Source organism: Conger conger, chromosome 11 (genome assembly GCF_963514075.1).
Source record: "Conger conger chromosome 11, fConCon1.1, whole genome shotgun sequence".
NCBI lineage: Eukaryota > Metazoa > Chordata > Actinopteri > Anguilliformes > Congridae > Conger > Conger conger.
Window position 1 is genome coordinate 5,061,311 of NC_083770.1, and position 22,988 is coordinate 5,084,298.

At 42.3% G+C, this 22,988-nt stretch overlaps 1 protein-coding gene across 2 annotated transcripts in view; it reads left to right on the forward strand.

Annotated features, from left to right (window-relative positions):
* Positions 1-22,988, forward strand: part of LOC133140172 (polypyrimidine tract-binding protein 3-like) — a 46,526-nt gene that overhangs the window by 14,665 nt on the left and 8,873 nt on the right. For both annotated transcript variants that reach the window (XM_061259799.1, XM_061259800.1), the window contains exons 2-8: positions 4,445-4,520; positions 9,657-9,803; positions 11,048-11,209; positions 11,628-11,738; positions 13,512-13,683; positions 17,897-17,974; positions 20,021-20,160. In XM_061259799.1, coding sequence (XP_061115783.1) covers positions 9,669-9,803; positions 11,048-11,209; positions 11,628-11,738; positions 13,512-13,683; positions 17,897-17,974; positions 20,021-20,160 — 798 coding nt within the window. In that variant the 5' untranslated portion in view covers positions 4,445-4,520; positions 9,657-9,668. The remainder of the gene's footprint in view (positions 1-4,444; positions 4,521-9,656; positions 9,804-11,047; positions 11,210-11,627; positions 11,739-13,511; positions 13,684-17,896; positions 17,975-20,020; positions 20,161-22,988) is intronic.

Sequence of the window (22,988 nt, forward strand, 5' to 3'; positions counted from 1 at the left end):
TTAAACCCCTTTCACTTCAATGATGTGTGGTTTATTCATAAAATTACCATTTGGGTGTAATCTGACCCCAAATCTGAACATTTTGATACCAAAATCGTTGAACACTGCCTTCTAGGGAGCGACATATTAGCAGTGTGACAACCATCCCCGGTTTCCTCTACTTTTCACATAGCAACAATTCTTCTCGATCTGTTGGGGAAGTAATAAAGACGCAACAATTTCACCCTTCTTCTGCCCCAATTCCGACCAATAAGTAGCTTGCCAATGACCCTGACTTGATGTATGTTTTTGTAGACCCCTGTCACGTTCGAGTGGCATCTTCCTGTTTGTGAATCCAGTAACGTCAGAGACTGACGCACCATCCTTATCCTTAGCAGCGGCCAGCGGGGCTACTAAAACACGACAGGGAAGACAAAAGCATGCTCCTTTCTGGATTGGAGTATCCAAGCCTGGGGGTGAATCTGGACTGATACGAAGCATTGTTAGCTAGCTATCCAACGTTTAGTTTGGTCCACAGAGTTTATTCTTGGCTCGCTCTGTATAGTACAGACAGTGCTAATGTTAGTGAGCACACAGGGCTTACATAGCTTAGCTAGCAATGATAAATTATTGTAAATATGCATTACCTTACATAGAACACATATTTGTTGTAAATGTAGCTAGCTATACATTACTGATCAAGTCTAAGTATTACCTATTCATAAATTAGCTTTGATGATAAGCTAAGTTACTCTCACTCACTACTTGTGGCGTGGTTGTATTGCCGGGCAAATCTTCCAATCTTGGGACACACGTACAGTACTGTGCAAAAGTCTTAGGCACCTGTATAACATTCTGTACAGATAAGATTCTTTCAAAAATAATACAACGAAAGGTCCTAAATAAATGTACTATACATTTTACATTGCATTTTAGTAATTTGGTAGAATAGTTAACAACTGAATCAAATCAATATTTTTAAAACTGCATCACTTCTCTGAGATAGCCAACGCTGTCCTGCAGTTCTATAAGACAATCAGCAGGGAGGTTGTTCCAAGCATGTTGGAGAACTTGCCACAGTTCTTCTGCAGACTTTGGTTGGCTCCTTGCTTCTGATCTCAGACAGCCTTGATCAAGTTTTTATGTAAAAAGTAGTCAATTGCTTACAGCAATATGTTAAATACGAAAATGTCTACGTAAAATTAAATCTTTTGGAAAATGAATAATTGGAAATCTCAAATGTGTTATTTTATACTAACACACGCAAAACAATTTACATATATATAATAAAGTCCAGGGTGCCTAAGACTTCTGCACAGTGCTGTGTCAGTACACCCACAAAACAAGGCACCCAGCTAGCCCCATCTAACATTAGCAATAATTCCAGTCACTAAATGTTGGCTAGTTCTGGATGGCTCTGAATAGGTTATGTGCCAACGTTATCTCTGTGTTCAGCAATGGGGCTATTGGTGGTACCCAGATAGCTTCTGGAGTAAGACCATGTTGGTCTCTTAGCTAAGATCCTTCAGTTTGTATTTGCCTTCATCGTGTATTTCTCTTCTAGCAAACCATTGAAATGCTGAAACAAATTATTTTATTGAAATCCCATTAAAACGGTCTTGATTGTGCTTTTATATAGCTATAAATGAATCATTGAATTATTGCTAACCTGGATTTCACCTTGATAAAAATAAAATTGATGGATAATACTACAGACAAAATTGCAAGCTGCAACTGGGCAGCTTGATTGAATCCTGGGGCATTGATTTGTGTGCTGCCAGACAGCAATCTATGAGGAAGTGTTATAGTATATATCATGTTTGTAGCCAGCTCATCTTTACTTGTACTCCAGCCCAGTGCACATACAGCATTTTGTTTATGTATTTGATTATAAAACATGTAGGAAGGCCATTGTATTTTAGCATGATTGCCTTTTAATTTCACACTCACATCTGTCTGTTTGGTTTATTGTGATTGCACTTTTGATAAATAGCTATTATAAGTTGACTAGCATGTGCCTTTCTGCCTTGCCTCATGATGTTGCGCTGTAACCTCATTAAGGGTTTAGTGATTGACGGCTCATATCTGGCTCTGGTGCATTCTCACAATGGTCAGAAAGTGATGGGCCACAGGTTGATCTGACCACTACTTCATCTTCTCTGCTTTTTTTCCTAAATTCAAATGCTGCCCTGTGCTGTGAGAATCATGTTACAGTACTTTTTTTTCTGAACCACACTGAAGGACCAGTAATGCTCTATTCACTATAATCCAGTTGGAATACATTGTTGCTATGGAGATTTCATTCCTCACTTTTTATTTTCCAAAGGTTGTGCAGTGGATAGCAAATTATAAAAATAAATGCTGTTTATGAATGCGGCCCGTCACATTAATATTAGAAGGAGGTTTTCCGTACCCTGTTTAATTGTGGGTGAGGTAAAAATGGTGGGGATTTGGGGGGAGGGTGGTAGTAAATTATTGTTTGCTGAAATTTTTTGTGTGGTGGCACGGATGGTGCAGTGGCTAGCACTGCCGCCTCACAGTAAGGAGGTCCTGGGTTCGAATCCCCGTCGGCCGGGGCCTCTCTGTGCGGAGTTTGCATGTTCTCCCCCGTGTCTGCGTGGGTTTCCTCCGGGTACTCCGGTTTCCTCCCACAGTCCAAAGACATGCAGGTTAGGCTGATTGGAGAGTCTAAATTGCCCGTAGGTATGAGTGTATGAGTGTGTGAGTGAATGGTGTGAATGGTGTGTGCCCTGTGATGGACTGGCGACCTGTCCAGGGTGTATTCCTGCCTTTCGCCCAATGTATGCTGGGATAGGCTTCAGCCCCCCTGCGACCCTGTTCAGGATAAGCAGGTTAGGATAATGAATGAATGAATTAAATTTGTTGTGCTAAAATTATTGTCAGCACTGTACCTGTTTCCTCAGCTAATATACAGTATAAAGGTTAACTTAGTTTGGGTTATTCTTTGGGATCAGCAGGAAATAACCTTGCACTGGATCCTCTGTCTAGACGTTGGAGTGCTTTCAGTCTCCTTGAAGGAATGGCTGTGTGTACAAAATTCAACTGTTTTCCTGTCTCTGTGGTCTTATCAGTAACCAAAGCAATGGGAAATTGTGTTTTGTTTTTTTTTCTTGCCGTATCTATTGTAATGTACAGAATGTTCTATTTGGGGGACTGGCAACCTTGGTTATTACAGTGTCTTCACGTTTCATTTCAGAGATCTGTTGGGCAATGGCAAATTTGCATAGATGTATTTGTTCTTCCGCAGTAACTGCAGAATGACCTTATTCACCATAAAATAACTAAAATGTTTCCAGAAATAAATACCAGATATTTGGCAATTTGATAAGGTGGCAACATGTAATAACCGCAGAACTCTTATGCAGTTCTGTAATATAGATCAGTGGTGGTCTGGGTGGGGTGTCATACACATGTGCGTGTGTCTTAAATAAAAGCTTATCTACGGGGTGTCTCGGTGGCGCAGCCTGCAGAGCACTGACCACATGCTCATTGTGAGCCGCGACGTCAACGGTTCGAATCCGACCGTCTGACAATTTGGCGCATGTCTTTCCCGCTCTCTCTATATACTGTCCAATAAAGCTGAAAAAGGCCTAAAAAATATCTTTAAAATTAAAAAAAAAAAAAAGCTTATCTACAACTCTGACCAACAGATCTAATATATTAGACAACAAAACATACAGTCTGCTCCAAAAGTATTAGAGCAGCAAGGCCAATTCCTTTGTTTTTGCAATACACTGAATACATTTGGGGCTGAGATAAAAAGATGAACACAAGACAAAAGGTCAGAATTTCAGCTTTTATTTCTTAGTATTTACACCTAGATGTGTTAAACTCCTTGGAACATAACACCTTTGGTATCAGAACACCATTTAGGCCAAGGACTCACCCAAAATGGTTTGCCAAAAGGAAACTTGGGTAACAGAATCTATGATAAGTTTATCATATGTAAATAAGTCATTACTGTACTGAAAACTGATGTACTGTTTTAACTCAGTTTTCACTTGGATACATTTAGCCATTCTTTTATTGATTCAGTGTGAACTGGTAGGACGTTCTGCTGGTTATGTCTTTGCCACTTTCTTTCCTGTTTCATTAAAGTGTAATTCTCGGTCAGTACACACAATTTGTACTGAAGATTTGTCTTGTTGTTGTTGTTCATGTTGCATTATTTTACAATGTTTATTTATGATGCCTGCCCTGCCTATCCTGCCTGATTGACTGAAAAAATAGAAATGATGATGTTAATTTATAGAATATTTCCTCCAGTGCAAAGCTCTTGACCAGGAAATGTTTTGAAGGGGCACAATTAATTTTTCCTCCAATGATTGACTTAATGAATTCTGTTGGACATTCAGGGAACTTCCAGGAACCTTCTCAACATCTGCAATATGTAATGAAAAAATGGGCTTTAAAGTTAGACGTTTTCTGTATTTTTGTGTTTCAGAAAGGAAATGAGGAGCTTTGATCTTCTGGTTTCCGGTTTGGCCCCACTACCATGAGAAGTTCTAGTCCATCTCCAGGTACAGTCACTTCACTCTTGGGCTCTGTCATTGTTACCTCTAAGCAGTGAGGTCTTCAGATTTGCCTCTCTGATTACGAAGTCATCACCATGGAAACATCCATAGTACTCCAGTGGGACAATGACATAACAAAATGAGCCAGACACGTGTAGGTACATTAAACTATATTAACCTTTCTTCTTCTTTTTTTATCCGCTCTTAGATGGTAACTCTGCAACTAAAATTTGTCTGATCGATTATATGTAATATTATATTTTCTCATGTTAACAAGGATAAAATCGTTTGCATTTGGTCTTTGCAAATACACCACTAGATTATATGAGCAGTTCACCTAAAAATGAAGGGAACGCTTTAAGTATCACCATTTTCTTAATACAAGCTGGTAAATGACTTCCCCAAAATAAAATGCTTAATATTCTTGAATACCCTATTGACAACACAAATCCAGTGTGACATCTTACCCCACATAGTCTGCCAATTCACCCACTGATGGGGCAGGTTGTCACAATTGGACACCCTCTACTTAAAGGAATACTTTGGTAACTGGATCTTAAGGTAATGTAGGTAGCTACCATGATACAAACAGAATCAGAATCAGAAACACAGAAAACTGGGTTTTTCTTCCAACATAACCAAAGGTAAACAAAACAGCCAGAATGCCTTGCGTGGCTGAGCGTTTGACTGACAACCATTTCCATGACAACGAGGCAGTTCAGAACCGTAGACTGCAGAAAAAACGTACCAGGAAAAGGATGCAAGTGCACGGTGTCTCCACGGATGTTGACAAAGACCGTGAGGGTGGCAATAAAGAACCCAAGGATCACGGCATATGAATGTGCATGTAAAGATAGTTAGTGATGTTTGAACACTGGTTGCTTGGTTTTGTTTATTGTGCACAGTCAGAGCTGTGTTCATGCCACCCTGGTATGGAGATGGCGTTTTATGGGTCTCTTTGAGACTTGGAGACCCCCAAATGCAAACAATCTTTTCCGTGATCCTTGGGTTCTTCATTGCACCCCATCACTCTCTTTGTCACCATCTGTGTCACCTATGGTTTTCCAAAAAAAAAAATGATATGATGATTTTATGAAAAAACATTGAAACATGAGAGTAAATGTATTTAAATAATAGTATATATTTGCCCCATATGTTTGAACATATACGTACAGTGATGTGCAGGCACCCCTGGTCAAAAAGCATTTTACAGGTAACATCTAAGTGAAGAGAAGCAAACCTGACCTCTAAATGGCTATGGCATGAGACAAGATAACTTGCTTTTGGAATTCTTACCCATTCTTCCTCTAGCTCAGAAATATTCTTCGGCCTCCTTGCATGTACGGTATGTTTGGGATCTCTCCACAGATTTGTATTAATATTCAAGTCTGGGGACTGTGGTGGCCCTTCCAAAGCCTTCATCTGTCTTTCCTGGAGGTACTTCATGGTTGATTTTGATATACTTTGGATCATTATCTTGCTGGAATACCCAACCTCACTTCAGCCTCTTGAATTTCTTGATATTTGGTGGAATCCATTCTTCCTCCCTCTCGCACAATATTTCCTGTGCCCCCAGCTGCCACAAAACCCCAATGTACAATGGATCCACCTCCATGCTTCACAGTTGGCAAGGTGGTGTTCTCTATAAAGACCTCACCCTTTTTTCTCCAAACATACCTTTTTTGGTGGTGGTCAAAACGTTCAATTTTGGTTTTGGTTTGATTTTATTTGGGTTTGTCAGTCCAAAGCACATTGTTCCAAAAGGCTTCAGGCTTCTAATTGTTTTCTTTTGCATACTTCAGATGTTGTTTTAAGTACATTGTATTGTTGTCCTGTGCACAGCTAGGCCTGTGTCTGCTACTCTTGTTTGCAGTGATGTTTGGGTTCTTCTGACATTTCTCACTAGGTCTCCGGCCATTCTATCTGAAATCTTTCTTGGTCTTCCAGACCTTGCCTTGACCTCAACTGTTCCACTTATCTTCCATTTTCTAATGTTTCTGATAGTGGAAATGGGTAGTTTGAAATTTTGAGAGTTTTTTTTTTTTTTTTTTTTGTAGCCTTCTTCTTGTTGGTAGAAATGAATCAACTTTATCCTGACATCATTGGACAACTGCTTAAAGGAACCCATGTTTGTTAACACCAGACAGAACTGCCACTGCAGTTGGATACTTTAGATATGGAGTTACTTCAGAATAAAAAGTTCAGTCCTGGAATTATACTCACCTGACTCATTAAAGCCCTAATGAGTAAATCACCAGGGCCTGGGCCATAGTAATAATATTTTTTTTAAAGTAACAAAGAATAATACAAAAGGTTCCCACACTTTTGCATAGGGGCCTTTCCTTTTTTATCATTTATAAACATGAAAAATGAAAACAAAAAGCAATCATGCTTTAAAATTTGCTGAAATGTGTGTTTAACTCTCTCTACCTTTTAGAGTTCAGGTTTGCTTTCGATCATGTACAGATTAATTATAACAGAAATTTCAACCAGGGGTGACCACATTTTTGCAACCCACTGTATGTTATTCAGAGGCATCCCACCTCTCCCAGAATGTCTGGGAGTCTCCCAGAATGTGTCACCTGCCCCCTGATAGCTGCAAACAGGCAGAAATCTCATACAAATCTGCAATCTGCTCTACAGGCAGAAGTGAAGTTAGAAATGTGCATTATCCAGGTGCAAATTTACAAGCAGTCAAGAGTTTCGGAACCACAGTGTGCAAGGGAATGACCCAGGTTGCCTAATTTGCAAGGGAAACCCTTTTTGCAATGGTGAGATATCTTAAATGAAATGCTCAAAAACACTTTGGCAAATTAAATGTTAATTTATATACACTGGCTTCAGAAATTATTCAGACCCCTTCACACTTTTTTGTATTGCAGATTTAATTTTAAATGGATACAGTTTCCTTCTTGCCCATGAATCCACACTAAATAAGCCATAATGACAGTGAAAACATTTTTTTAGAAATGTTTGCAAATTCATCAAAAAAAACAAAAAAAAACTGAAATCTCTAATTTATATAACTATATAAATGTAGGTTGTTTTTACTTCTAAAAAGCTTCTTTTTTTCCTTTTGCAAGGCCTGAGATAACTCCTTTTGCAAGGCCTTCTTAATCCCATTTGACATAGAAGATTTGTAGCTGGCGAAAGATGACAGATGTGATAGAGAAGCCATGTGCATATCGCTATGGAAACGAAGGGGCACTGAGAGTGCAGGCCAGTCTCTGCCAGCTCCCCCTGATGTACCCAGGCTGTCCCCGATAGGCTTATTTTTAGTGCTTCATTTCCCTCTGTGTCAATCACACAAATTTTTATCTTCTAATTTGGTGCTTACATTGTGCGATTTTGCCAACAAGAGTAGATGTCGAATTAAAGTGTTTGTTTAAAGGGTTGTATATTTCATCATACCTGATGAGAGGTTAGAGCTTTTAAGGTGAGATTAGTTAAGGTTAGGTTAGGTAAGGTTACAGTTAGATTTCATTGTTTAGATAAAGTTAGATACCTCAGATTTACATGGTTTTATTCTGATTTCAAACGCACATCCACACAGACACATCAAATGGGTATCCCTGGGAAATGTATATTCCTTTCTGGGAATCTTTATGACATTTATTACACCTCTGACCAGGCTACTTCAAACCTCACTTTGATTATTATGTTGAGATTTGGACCGAAGGCTTTGTTGAATGCATCCCTCGCGTATCTCCCTTTGCACATCGTGATTCAAGTTTTTCAATTGGAAAGTGGTTGTCAGTGTGTTACTTTGCCGATCAAAACGTGATTACACTATGGGTGAATATTCCCAACTGGCTGTTACTTCCTTATTGGTGCAGTGGGAAAACTATGGCATGCATATAGCTAGCACCTTGGACATTTTTATGCTGTTGTTGAGAAAGAAAATTATTTAAAAATTAGCATCATGCCTACCATTCCAGATTAGGGAAGCAGAACAAGGAAGAATACATGATGATATTTGGGTCATATCTGTATCCCAATAACAGCTTAAGATGAGCTCATTGGTATTAGACTAATGCTAGGATTATGATAGATATGATTTTGTAGCAACATACTCAGTGGGCCACAGAAGCATCACCTCTGATGCTGTTAATTAAGTGAAAATGTCCGCTGTGTGGGATTTTTTTCAATGCAAGTGAAAATGAAAAGAAACTTGCAATTTGTAATATTGTCAGCCAGTTTCAGATGTTGAGAAAAGGTAGTGAACAGAAACAGCACAAGGTGCTTTTATTTCATTTTAATCGCTAAAACTAATCTACAGTGTCTACAGAGTCCAAGCATCATACTCTCATCTTAATAATACATTACATTACATTATTGGCATTTGGCAGACGCTCTTATCCAGAGCGACATACAGTTGATTAGACTAAGCAGGAGACAATCCTCTCCTGGAGCAATGCAGGGTTAAGGGCCTTGCTCAAGGGCCCAACGGCCGCGCGGATCTTATTGTGGCTACACCGGGATTAGAACCACCGACCTTGTTTGTCCCAGTCATTTACCGTAACCACTACGCTACAGGCCGCCCTACAATACAATAAGCTGAAACATGTTTTACAAATAAAATTAGTTATTAATAATTTCCTCTTCATATATTTTCTGACATTTGTGCTCATCTACTTCTTTCATGAATGTGCAGTTTGATTTACCATATAATTTAAAGCAAACCGTTATCGGTCAACATGGCCTGCCAAATATCGGTTAGATAAAGGAGAACTTCTATATTGCGTGTATCCAATTGTTTTGTCTTTATTATAGTCTGGCTCTCTGCTTATATCAGCAATATGTTGTGTATTTTGGTTCTCTCTGCCTCCTATCTTGGTTCTGGCAGAATTCACTCTGAAGTAAATGTGCAGAGCATTTTGATTTCCCTCAGCAGTATCTCTGGTGAAAATTCTAGTCTCAGGACAGTACTGAAGCACTACAGTGTAGGCATATTTTTTGAAATGGTACAAGTAATGTCACATCTTTCAAAGATGATTTGTAATAATTCGTAACATCATTGTGAATGGAGACCCACTGATACTCACTAGGAAGCAGACATAATGTTGTTTTTGGTGCAGTACGTCTTAGTGATTTGATAGCTAATGCCAATTTAACACGATTTTGCTGTTGCGCCCCCGACAGGCTTTTATAGACATGGCCTCCGAAGAAGCAGCCATCACCATGCTGAACTACTACCCCCCTGCAGCGCCCCAGCTCCGCAGCCAGCCTGTTTACGTGCAGTACTCGAACCCCCGCGAGCTGAAGGCCGACAGCCTGCCCAATCAGGGAGTGAGTGTGCTAAGCTGCTCCGCCTCACATTGCATCACCTCTCATTGCGTTTAGCAGACACTCCAGAGCAACTTTCCAAACAGTGTGCAAAACAATGTACCAAAGTCCATTCAAACTGGTTCATACAGGCGCAGTGCTTACAAAAACGAATAATGAGTAATGCTCTTAGCGCCAGCAAGAGAATAACGGGTACTGCTACTATCGACTGTATTGCTGGCCTACAGTGCACTCTGCGACATTTTGGACAATGACACATCTTTTGTTGTTTTCGCTCTGAACTCCAGCAAACAAAAAGTTGAATGAAACAATAATTGTGCGGTTAAAGTGCATCTTCAGTGTGAGGGTTTTCACATCAATACGGGGTGCGCATATTGTGTAGGAATTACATATTCATTTTCCCTTTGTTTTAGGGGACCAAACATAATTTGACTGTTTGCCATGTGCTAGTCACTTTGCCGTTCCAGAGGTTATTGCACATTGTTTAAAAAGGATCAAATGCATAAGCCAGAAACATTAAAACTTCAAAGCCTTTATAAGATCTATCAGAAAACATAACACGAGAAAGTGCTTTTTAACTCGAGCCATAGTCTGGGTATGAACTGGGTATGAACTGGGTATGAACTGGCCCAGAAACATAACTTGGAACGTGAAATTACTGTAACAATGTCTCTTTTCGAGAGCAGACACAGTACTACAGGCAGCAGCTGTGTGAAATTACTGTAACAATGTCTCTTTTCGAGAGCAGACACAGCACTACAGACAGAAGCTGTGTGAAATTTCTGTAACAATGTGTCTTCTAGAGATCAGATACAGAACTACAGACAGCAGCTGTGTGAAATTACTGTAACAATGTCTCTTCTAGAGATCAGATACAGAACTACAGACAGCAGCTGTGTGAAATTACTGTAACAATGTCTCTTCTAGAGATCAGATACAGCACTACATATACAGCAGCTGTGTGAAATTACTGTAACAATGTCTCTTCTAGAGATCAGATACAGCACTACATATACAGCAGCTGTGTGAAATTACTGTAACAATGTCTCTTCTAGAGATCAGATACAGCACTACATATACAGCAGCTGTGTGAAATTACTGGAACAATGTCTCTTCTAGAGATCAGATACAGCACTACATATACAGCAGCTGTGTGAAATTACTGTAACAATGTCTCTTCTAGAGATCAGATACAGCACTACATATACAGCAGCTGTGTGAAATTACTGTAACAATGTATCTTCCAGGGAGCAAATGCAGCACTCCAGACAGCAGCTGCGGTTCATTCTGGGGGCATGAACCTGTCTAGATCGGTCGCCAATGGTACCATGATGGGAGGACAGAGCCCAGTGCTGCGTATCATTGTAGAAAATCTTTTCTATCCTGTCTCTCTTGAGGTCCTACACCAGGTTAGTCTCTCCTCACTACTCATTTCCTAGTTTCTTAATTCTAGTTATATAATACCAGAATAGAGTCAAGGTTGCAACAAGGGCATTGGAATTGACCATGGACCATGGACTTCCCTATCCGGGTAATCAAACACCATAGATCTTTTTAAGCACCGGACAGTCTGTCCTTGGAAACGGGAGAGATTTATTTTGATGGCTCTCTGTGGCTACTCCATTTTAGAAGTTAAACCACTGTGAAAGTTAAAGTTTAGTCTTTCAGTCCCATATCGTCCTAAATCTTGTAATGTAATATTTTTAGTCAAGCAGGTTGTCTCTGGGTGTTATTGTTTTAAAATGGATGCTTCTAAGCAAAGCTAATGTTGAGAAGTGCTTTAGAGAACTATGCTCTGTTGAGACATTTCCATGTGTTCCTCTACAGATTTTCTCAAAGTTTGGGACAGTCTTGAAGATCATCACTTTCACCAAGAATAATCAGTTCCAGGCCTTACTGCAGTACAGTGATCCAGTGAATGCACACCATGCAAAACTGGTCAGTGCTGGAATACTCCGCAGAGTAACCACTTTGTTTGGATTCATTGTTTTCAATTCAGACTTTAAAGTTTTTCAACACCTTCCTTCATCATAGCCTCACAATGCACAGATAACCTATTCAGTATATACATTATTTTTCATTTTATGAAATAAACCCATCTTTCAGTAAATTGGCGAAGAATGCCATCTTTCAAGATGAAGTTGAAATGGAAAAACAACTCACCATTGTATTTTCTGAATAAGATGTGATGTAAGTCACTTTGGCCAAGGAATGATTGTTGGTGGTTTGAGTATCTCAGAAATTGCAGATCCCCTGGGATTTTCACACACACTAGAGATGAGAGACGTCAGAGGAGAATGGCCAAACTGGTCAAAGCTGACAGGAAGGTGACAGTAACGTGAATAACCACACATTACAATATATATATATATATATATATATATATATATATATATATATATATATATATATATATATATATATATATATATATATATATATATATGCCGGCTATGACCTGTCTGATAATACTGTAAGTGGGAGAGTTTATCTCATTCTCTGAATGCGAGTCAGTGGATTACCAGCTTGAAACCAGCCCTTTTCTCTCTGTGCCAAGTACAGTCCCCTGTGATTAATTTGTCACCCCATCAGATGTATAATTAGCACTACTGGAACGAATGCGCTAGTCATTACTGCCTCGCTTCGTGGATATGATCCTTTGTTTTCATGTTACATTACAATATGTCAGTGTCCTGCACAGTGAGCATATCTAATTTTTTTTTTAAATGAAATGTGTAAGGAGAAAGGATATCCTGCCAAGTCAGTCAGAGATAAAATATGGAGGGTTTCCCAAGAAGAAGGGGGGGGGTTGGAAGCAAATAGCTCTTGTTTAGTGAATTCATGTTTTTGAATGAATATCATTCATGAGGAAACTGAGTAAATCAGTGCTCTTCATTCAGGACCAGCAGCAGTAGTTATGTACAGCTCTCCCATATTGCTTCATAATGGAAATGCAGATGTGCCACATGTGCTCTGCTGGTTATGTTGGAAGAATTCCACTGATAAATGTTGGTCATTAGAGGCTTAGCTAATTGGCAGCCCACTTTATGGGTGTTGTTCCGAAACCCCTACCTCAGGCACTCTTGTTCCCTTCCTAATGGGTATTCCTCTCTAAAGAATGTCACAACACTGTGTATCAAGGGACAAATCATATGTGTTCTAACTGGATTTTCTTTTTTAATTTTACTGCAAAATTAGTTAAACCATTGCCATGTGCATTTAGCATTTGTTGTGTAGAAAATTAGAAAAACGGAGAAGATATTTATTGTAGTGTTATTCCCTACTTCTGGCATACGTTGGGGAAGAGGATTAAGCAGAGAAAGTGCAGTACTGTGTCATTTATTTACATAAAATGAGTACTGGAGACAAACATTGGTTGTACACTACTTTTAGTACACTACTAATTTAGTACACAAATTGACTCTCAATTGACAGATTCTAATCCACCCCAAGCAATGTGAACTTGACCTCTGTTAGGAAGGAACTGTCTGTAGATCCAATTATATAAATGAGAAGCTGAAAGGCATATCTGTGCTTTATTATTTGGTGAACAAATCAGTATTTGTTACATTTGTCCATTCTTTCATTATCTGGATGATTGTTTAGGAGATGGTCTCGCGGCAAAAATGTAAGTAGCGCCGGGTGGTGACATCAGGTGAGATTTTTCTTACCAGTTTCTGCACTGTTCATGGCTTTTATCCTTCTTCTTAGGCTTTAGATGGGCAGAATATCTACAATGCTTGCTGCACCCTCCGTGTGGAGTACTCCAAGCTGACAAGCCTTAATGTTAAATACAACAACGACAAGAGCCGGGACTTCACGCGCCTGGATCTCCCGTCTGGCGACAGTCAGCCAACCCTGGACCACGCTATGGCTGCCTATGGTAAGACCTGACAGCCCAGACGACTTCGAACACATTTCCAGGGGTAATGACTTCACGGCAGTGCCACTGGATGGACTAAAAACGTACATGGCTGTGTACGATGATTGTATGATTTCAGCTAGAGAAAACCAATGTGTTAGATTGGATTGATTTTGCTGTGTGAAATTATATTTATGCGTTACTATCGTAGATAGTGTTTGGCTTATAAACTAGAGGAGAGCACCCCTTAAAGTAAAGGAGAAGAACAATAAAAGCCGGTTCTATGGAGATGGAAAAACCTTAGAGATGAGATTTAGCTTGAAATACCAAGCAATTATTATTCAGCCTGTTAAGTACAGGTTTTCCAAGTCTTTGGAAAGGTCTCCATTTGCAGATGGCAAACTTGAATGGAATTAAACTGGAATTTAGTAGGTTTTCAATTGTTTCAGATATAAAACATATATGGCCTTTAAACTACCATAATTATAATGTGGAAGCTTCACAGTATCCTAAATTTCACTAAACCTACTGGCATTTTATTCAATTAATTAACTTTTTCTTTAGACAGGCTATCCATCTGTTCTTCCAACTCATCTAATCTGACTAGTTTGGAGGTTGCAGTTATAATTAGCCAAATATACACTGCTCCACAAAATTAAGGGAACACTGAATCATCCCAGTGTAACACCAAGTCAGCTAAATGTCAGGGATATCTGTCCATTTAGGAAGCACAAGTGATTGTGAATCAATTTCACTTGCTTTGGTGCAAATGAAAGTGACAACAGGTGCAATGGAGATGCAAAAGCAAGACAACCCCCAAAAACGTCATCGTTTTGCAGGTGGCCACAGACAATTGCTCTCTCCTTATCCTTCCTGATTGATTCTTCTGCTAGTGTCCTTGTTACTACTGGTAGCATGAGGCGGTACCTGCAGCCCAATCAGGTTGCACAGGTTGCACAGGTAGTCCAGCTCCTCCCGGATGGCACATCCATACGTGCGGTCACAAGAAGGTTTGCTCCCAGCACAGTCTCAAGAGCATGGAGGAGATACCAGGAGACCAGCCGTTACACAAGGAGAGCAGGACAGGGCCGTAGAAGGGTATCAACCCAGCAGCAGGACCGGTATCTGCTCCTTTTTGTGAGAAGGAACAGGAGGAGCACTGCCAGGGCCCTACAAAATGACCTCCAGCAGGCTACTGGTGTGCATGTTTCTGACCAAACTGACTCCATGAGGGTGGCATGAGTGCCCGACGTCCTCTAGTGGGACCTGTGCTCACAGCCCAGCACCATGCAGCTCGATTGGCATTCGTGAGAGACCACCAGAATCGGCAGGTCTGCTATTGGCGCCCTGTTCTCTTCACAGATGAGAGCAGGTTCACACTGAGCACATGTGACAGGCGTGAAAGTTATGCTGCCTGTAACATCCTCCAGCATGACCGGTTTGGCGATGGGTCAGTGATGGTCTGGGGAGGCATATCATTGGAGGGTCGCTAGCCAACGGTACCCTGACTGCTTGGGAATACTGGGATGAAATCCTCAGACCGATTGTCAGACCTTACGCTGGTGCAGTGGGCCCTGGGTTCCTCTGGTGCAGGACAATGCCCGGCCTCATGTGGCCAGAGTGTGTAGGCAGTTCCTGGATGAGGAAGGCATTGATGCCATTGACTGGCCCTCATGACCTAAATCCAACTGAGCACCTATGGAACGTTATGTATCGGTGCATCTGATGCCACCAAGTACCTCCACAGACTGTCCAGGAGCTCACTGATGCCCTGATCCAGATCCCCCAGGACACCATCCGCTGACTCATCAGGAGCATGCCCAGACATTGTCAGGAGTGCGTACAGGCACGCGGTGGCCATACACACTACTGAGTCACATCATGATTTGCCGTGATAAAATTCACAGAAGTTGTATCAGCCTGTGATTTACTGTGTGTACTTTGATTTTCGGTGTGATTTTGAATACAGCCCTCAATTGGTTGATGATTTTGGTTTCCTTTGACCGTTGTTACATCAAATTATGCAATGTACATCAGTAAAGATTTTCGACTTAAATAAATCGTTCATCAAGATCTGATGAGCGATTCCCTGAAGTGTTCCCTTAATTTTAACTTAACTTAACTATTAAGCAGGAAAAAAACTTGTGACCAGAAAAGGGAGGGTAGGATTTAGTGTAAAGCTAATTCCCGGGTGCAATGACCCTGATTAATGTTATTGCAGTGTATTACACTGCTGAGCGTCTTGTGTACAGTAGTTTGCAGTATATTCCATTACTAGAAGGGAAGGTTTGGATGAACTGTTCTGTTATAATTCTGCTGGGTGTTCCCATCTGGATGGTTTGGTTATAGATTTGTAGCATGTGCTATGTGGTTAAGACCGCCTTGCACCAACAACATCCAGGCTTTGAGTCCTGACTAGGGGGCTTTGAGTCCTGACTAGGGGGCTTTGAGTCCTGACCAGGGGGCTTTCTGTGTGGAGGTGGGGTGGTTAGGCAGTGCACACCACACCCATACAATCCTCACAAACTGAATTCATATCTGACTTGTAATGTATTATATTTATTTACATTACTTTGAGTAGATGTATAGTTGATACCTCCCTCCGTGATAATTTATGGTTATTTCAAAGTTACAAGTTTACAGCCACTTCACAGTCACTTTCCCTTTCCCTGGAAATTTAAAGACCTCTGTACCATTTTATTTCATCTCAGTTTATTTTCTCTCTTGATGGAGGAGTCATGTGTGGCTACTGATGTTAATGTTATCAGCTCCCGGCACGTTCACCATTAAAAGGAAGCCAGGGGCCTTTATCGCAGCTGCAAACCCAAAGTTTCTGAAAGGGTTCTGCAACAACGGCCCTGGGACAGACGCTTTTATTTATCGGGCGTTGGCGGGCAGAAGGACGGTGTGTGCGTCTCGTAGGTTCGGACGCTGTAAATCAGTCGTGACGTCAGTGGGGGTGAGTCATTGCAGGTGCCGATAAGCCTGCCGGCAGAGGCCAGGTTTACTCGGAGATACAGCCACACCATCCCCTGCTTCTGGGTCTTCTCCGGGGGCCTGTAAATCAACCTCTTGCCCCTGGGTACAGCACCCACCCCTCATCCTCCCCTCCCCCTCGATACAAACACCCTGCGGGCTGGCACAAGCCCATTAACTCTGTCACTCTCGACAGCTAGATTGGCCAAATTGCACAGTACTGAACTGGGCCATTAAACAGTTTAATTCGACTGGAGCGACCTTTTCTTTTCAGTGTTACGACAATGTTTTGGTAAAACCATACATTCTGTTTAATATTTATCAGGGTTGAGGGGAAATTTCTCATAGGGAACCCTGCCTAGCAGGTTGAGCTTTTTATGTTTTGTCTGTTACACATAATATTATGGTGTCGATAAATGTCATGATATTACATGCCAACTGCATGCTGCTCAGACACATAAACCGTAAATTCCCATATGAATAAGAGTTGATTTAACTCTGAACATGTTACTGTGTACCCAAAAACATTTGCCCAAAAACATTTAATTTCATCCATTAAATTCAACCTGCAAAACATGTATTTGTTAAGTAAATAGGGCCGGCCTGTAGCGTAGTGGTTAAGGTAAATGACTGGGACACACAAGGTCAGTGTTTCTAATCCCGGTGTAGCCACAATAAGATCCGCACAGCCGTTGGGCCCTTGAGCAAGGCCCTTAACCCTGCATTGTCTCCTGCTTAGTCTAATCAACTGTACGTCGCTCTGGATAAGAGCGTCTGCCAAATGCTAATAATGTAATGTAATGGAAATTCTCATGTTCGGTGCTAGATGAGTCTAACATTAGCACTGTTGCTGACTAGTGCAGTGTGTACTTTTCTGTAGCGCTGTTATATTTATTTACATACAGTAATTAAATGTGTTTCTGAACTCACTCTGGATAGCAGACTCTGATAAATGAAATGAAATGCAAAGTAAATTGCTTGGGGTAATTCCATGGTGACGGTAACTGCTGGATATTTGGGTGGTAAAGCCCAATACAGATACATGAGACTGCTTTTATAACCCTCTGGTGTCAATAACTTATCATTCTCTATTATGTAGCTGTACCTGAGGGTTATAAAAGCATATGTCAGTCTCTTATGTAGCTGTATTGGGCTTTACCACCCAAATATCCAGCGGTCACTGTGGAATTGGCCCTTGGTATTTTTCCTCTTTGAAAGTCCCCATTCAGCAATGGTGACCCTGTGTATTCCCCCACAGGTGCCCATGGGATTATGCCGTCTCCCTGCATTGGATCTGCTGGGTTCGCTCCCACCATGGGCTTCCCCCACGCTGCAGGTAGGGAAAGCTCAGGTGGGGATTTACCTGCCCTCCTCTTTCCCAGAGAGATTGTGACAGACGCAAGCCGGAATTCAATCATTCAAGCACTGGTTTGAATCTTCAGCTGATACTGTGTAAAATGTCTTGCGGTATTAAAAAAAGGTTCACCAGAGAAAATGTAAAATGTACACTTATAGGAATTGTACATTTGGAAACTACCAAAAGAAGAAGGTGAAACTACATAAATATCCAGAAATATTGCCGAATGATAATGAGGAAAAAAGGATGTATATTGTCAACCACATGGGTAATGATCTACTAGCTTTTGTTCAAACATATGGGAAACTATATATATTCACTCAAATGGTCCAATGTTTTTTATGAAGAAAAACATAGGTGTCAAAATTATTGTGGTTATAGCGATTATAAAGATATATTAAAAAGCCGGGTGTCTCGGTGGTGCAGCCTGTAGAGCACTGACCGCATGCTCATTGCGAGCCGCGACGTCAGCGGTTCAAATCCGACCGTCCGACATTTGTCGCATGTCTTCCCCTCTCTCTCACTCCCATTCTTCCTGTCTCTCTATACTATATACTGTCCAATAAAGCTGAAAAAGGCCTAAAAAAAAATAAAAAATAAAAAAAAGATATATTAAAAAGCCAAAGAACTGTCAATTCAGAAGAGACAGATGGTAATTGACCTGGTAATGGGTTAAAAAGTTAGACATACCACTTAGCTCTGTAGTGTGAATATTAAAAAAATGCAAGCTTGCCAGGAAGAGGACGCAAGTGCACGTTCTCCCTGCCGATGGTGCGAAAGATGGTGAGGGGAGGCCATAAACAACCCAACAATCGCAGTTTAATAACTGAAGATATTCTTAAGAATTGGGCGCAAAAAGAACCATAAAACACCACCTCCGTATCAACAAACTTTCAAAGGGTTGCATGAAGACAGTCCTTACTGAAAAAAAATTACTGCCTGAAAAGAAAATCAAGTGAGGGACAAATTTAATTAAAGACTTAAGGCAGAAGAACACTCATACACACACACACGCACACACGCACACTGGCATACTCGTACATACATATACAAAATGTGTATCAACAGAGCGTCAACGTAATGCATCTGAACCCCCACCTCTCCAAACGAGGAGACTGAGAACTGAGAAACATCTTTGCGGTGCACAAAGTGCATTGTGCATCAATTCAAACTAGATACACTGTCCTGCCAATAAACAAAACCTATATGTTAGCAGAATGAGACTTGGCAGGAAAAAGATGCCAACTAGGTTAACTGATATACAGTAGATTATAAACCAGTTTAACTCTGTTTATTACCAGATACATGACAGTGAAATTAGTGAAATACATTGTGAAAACATGGGTCCGCCACTGGATATGGATTGTGATCCATTCATTCAACTCAATGCAGGAACAAACAAAAAGTTTTGTGACTTGCTCATTGTGCACCTCCTGTTTGTCTTCTGTCTACAATTACTTGTGCCTCATAGTGTGCCTTTCTCAAATACATGAACTATATATTCCCAAATAAATATTTTATGAAGTTGGTATTCAAATTCAAGAAGTAACTAATGTGGTTTGACATTAAACCTAAATGGATTCTAGTCAATATTGAACATCTGCTGATTTGTGATACTGAGCCACAAGCTTTTTAATCTTGCATCTTATTAAAGGCACACATGCATAGTTCTTGTGCTTTTTAGTTCATCTTGACGCTTTCAATTTGTGCTCCATAATGATTGAAGTAAAAAACATACTTTTGGTCTAAGTTTGCATATTTTAGTGAAAGTGCTATTTTCCCAAGCTGTTTGTAAGTGTGTGTTCCACATGACACAACATATGTTTTTGCATAATTATCATATAATGTTGTTATATATAAACCTCTGAACCAACTTAATCTGCCTCTTTGAGACTGAGCCAGAATCCTTTCAACACCTTTTGAGGAACCTCTTGATCTTCTAAATCAGATGGTTAGTTTACGGGACATGTTGCTTCCTGCCTCCCTGCCCTCACCCTCTCCTTCATCCCCCCTCCCCTCCATCAGGACTGTCTCTGCAGATGATGCCAGGCACCCTGGAAGCCCTCAGCATCCCTGCCTCTGCCATGGCCGGACGGATGGCCATGCATGCCATGCCACCCATCGCCATGAACTCTGTGCTCCTCGTCTCCAACCTCAACCCCAGCGTGAGCCCAGTTCCCCTCCTCTCCTCTCCCCTCCTCTCCTCTCCCCTCCTGTCCCTCACTGCAGACACCTGAGGGGTTCATTATGTTTGCATTTTAGCCATTTAGCAGATCATCTTACGCAAAGTAGCCTTTCTACTTCAAATCAAGTTACTTCAGCTGGATATATAATGAAGCAATTCATTACATTACTGTTATTTAGTTGGTGCCTTTATCCAAAGTGAGTTACAGTTGATTAGACTAAGCAGGGGACTATCTCCCCTGGATCAGTGTGGGACTAGGGGCCTTAGGGGCTCAACAGCTGCACTGATCCTATTGCGGCTACACCTGGGCTTGAACCCCCAACTTTCTGGGTCCCAGTCATTCACCTGAGCCACAAGGCTGCATGCTGCCCACAGTTCAGCTTTAGTGCCCTGCTCAAGGGTTACACAGAAGTGTCCTACCAGGGAATTGAACCTGCAACCTCTAGGTCAGTGTTTCTCAAATCCAGTCCTTGGGACCAACTTGCCAGAAGGTTTTTGTTGTAACCAGGAACTTGCACTGATTTAATAAATCAAAGTTGGTCTGATTGGTTCAAATTCAATAAAAACTTGGACATTAAATAATTACATTAGGTTCAGAAAGTTCACAAACACTGCTCTAGGTTACAAGCACAGTTCCATTACCATTTAACTGTACCATTTTATTATAATAACTGCATGTTCAAAATGCAGTTATTATAATAATATAATAAGGATATACACTCAGTAAGCACTTTATTAGGTATTTAGTGAGATATTAAAACCACCCTGTCTGGCACCAACAATCATTCTGCGGTCACTTAGATCTAATTTCTTCCCCATTCTGATATTTGGCCTGAAAAACAGCCTCTTGACCATAGGGTACATGACTGGGACCTGCAAGGTCGGTGATTCAATCCTCTGTGTAGCCACAGCCACTGGGCCCTTGAGCACAGCCCTCAACCCTGCATTGCTCCAGGAGAGGATTGTCTCCTGCTTAGTCTAATCAACTGTATATTGCTCTGGATAAGAGCGTCTGCCAAATGCCAATAATGTAATGCATGCTTTTAAGCATTTACTGTGGTTGCTGCCACATGATTGGCTGATTAAATATTTGCATAAACAAGCTGGTGGACAGGTCTACCTAATGAAGTGCTCAGTGACTGTATATAAATGGTAAATGGTAAATGGCAGGCATTTATATAGCGCCTTTATCCAAAGCGCTGTACAATTGATGCTTCTCCATTCACCCATTCATACACACACTCACACACTGACGGCGATTGGCTGCCATGCAAGGCCCCGACCAGCTCGTCAGGAGCATTTGGGGGTTAGGTGTCTTGCTCAGGTACACTTCGACACAGCCCGGGCGGGGGATCGAACCGGCAACCCTCCGACTGCCAGACGACTGCTCTTACTGCCTGAGCCATGTCGCTAGGAACTCCTTCATCAATGAATGTAATCAATACATTATGCATAAATATAATCAATTTGGTTATTCCAAATACCATTCTTATTAGGAGAGGAGCATGGGCACAATCAGGGGAGAGGAGCATGGGCACAATCAGGGGTGAGGAGCATGGGCACAGTCAGGGGTGAGGAGCATGGGCACAGTCAGGGAGCATGGGCACAGTCAGGGGTGAGGAGCATGGGCACAGTCAGGGGTGAGGAGCATGGGCACAGTCAGGGGAGAGGAGCATGGGCACAGTCAGGGAGCATGGGCACAGTCAGGGGTGAGGAGCATGGGCGCAGTCAGGGGAGAGGAGCATGGGCACAGTCAGGGGTGAGGAGCATGGGCACAGTCAGGGGTGAGGAGCATGGGCGCAGTCAGGGGTGAGGAGCATGGGCGCAGTCAGGGGTGAGGAGCATGGGCACAGTCAGGGGTGAGGAGCATGGGCACAGTCAGGGGAGAGGAGCATGGGCACAGTCAGGGAGCATGGGCGCAGTCAGGGGAGAGGAGCATGGGCACAGTCAGGGGTGAGGAGCATGGGCACAGTCAGGGGTGAGGAGCATGGGCACAGGGGTGAGGAGCATGGGCACAGTCAGGGGTGAGGAGCATGGGCACAGTCAGGGGTGAGGAGCATGGGCGCAGTCAGGGGTGAGGAGCATGGGCGCAGTCAGGGGTGAGGAGCATGGGCACAGTCAGGGGTGAGGAGCATGGGCACAGTCAGGGGAGAGGAGCATGGGCACAGTCAGGGAGCATGGGCGCAGTCAGGGGAGAGGGGCATGGGCACAGTCAGGGGTGAGGAGCATGGGCACAGTCAGGGGTGAGGAGCATGGGCACAGTCAGGGGTGAGGAGCATGGGCACAGTCAGGGGTGAGGAGCATGGGCACAGTCAGGGGTGAAGAGCATGGGCACAGGGGAGAGGAGCATGGGCACAGTCAGGGGAGAGGGGCATGGGCACAGTCAGGGGTGAGGAACATGGGCACAGTCAGGGGAGAGGAGCATGGGCACAGTCAGGGAGCATGGGCACAGTCAGGGGTGAGGAACATGGGCACAGTCAGGGGAGAGGAGCATGGGCACAGTCAGGGAGCATGGGCACAGTCAGGGTTGAGGTGCATGGGCACAGTCAGGGGAGAGGAGCATGGGCACAGTCAGGGTGCATGGGCACAGTCAGGGGAGAGGTGCATGGGCACAGTCAGGGGAGAGGAGCATGGGCACAGTCAGGGGTGAGGAGCATGGGCACAGTCAGGGGTGAGGAGCATGGGCACAGTCAGGGAGCATGGGCACAGTCAGGGTTGAGGTGCATGGGCACAGTCAGGGGAGAGGAGCATGGGCACAGGGGAGAGGAGCATGGGCACAGTCAAGGGTGAGCAGCATAGGGAGAAAAC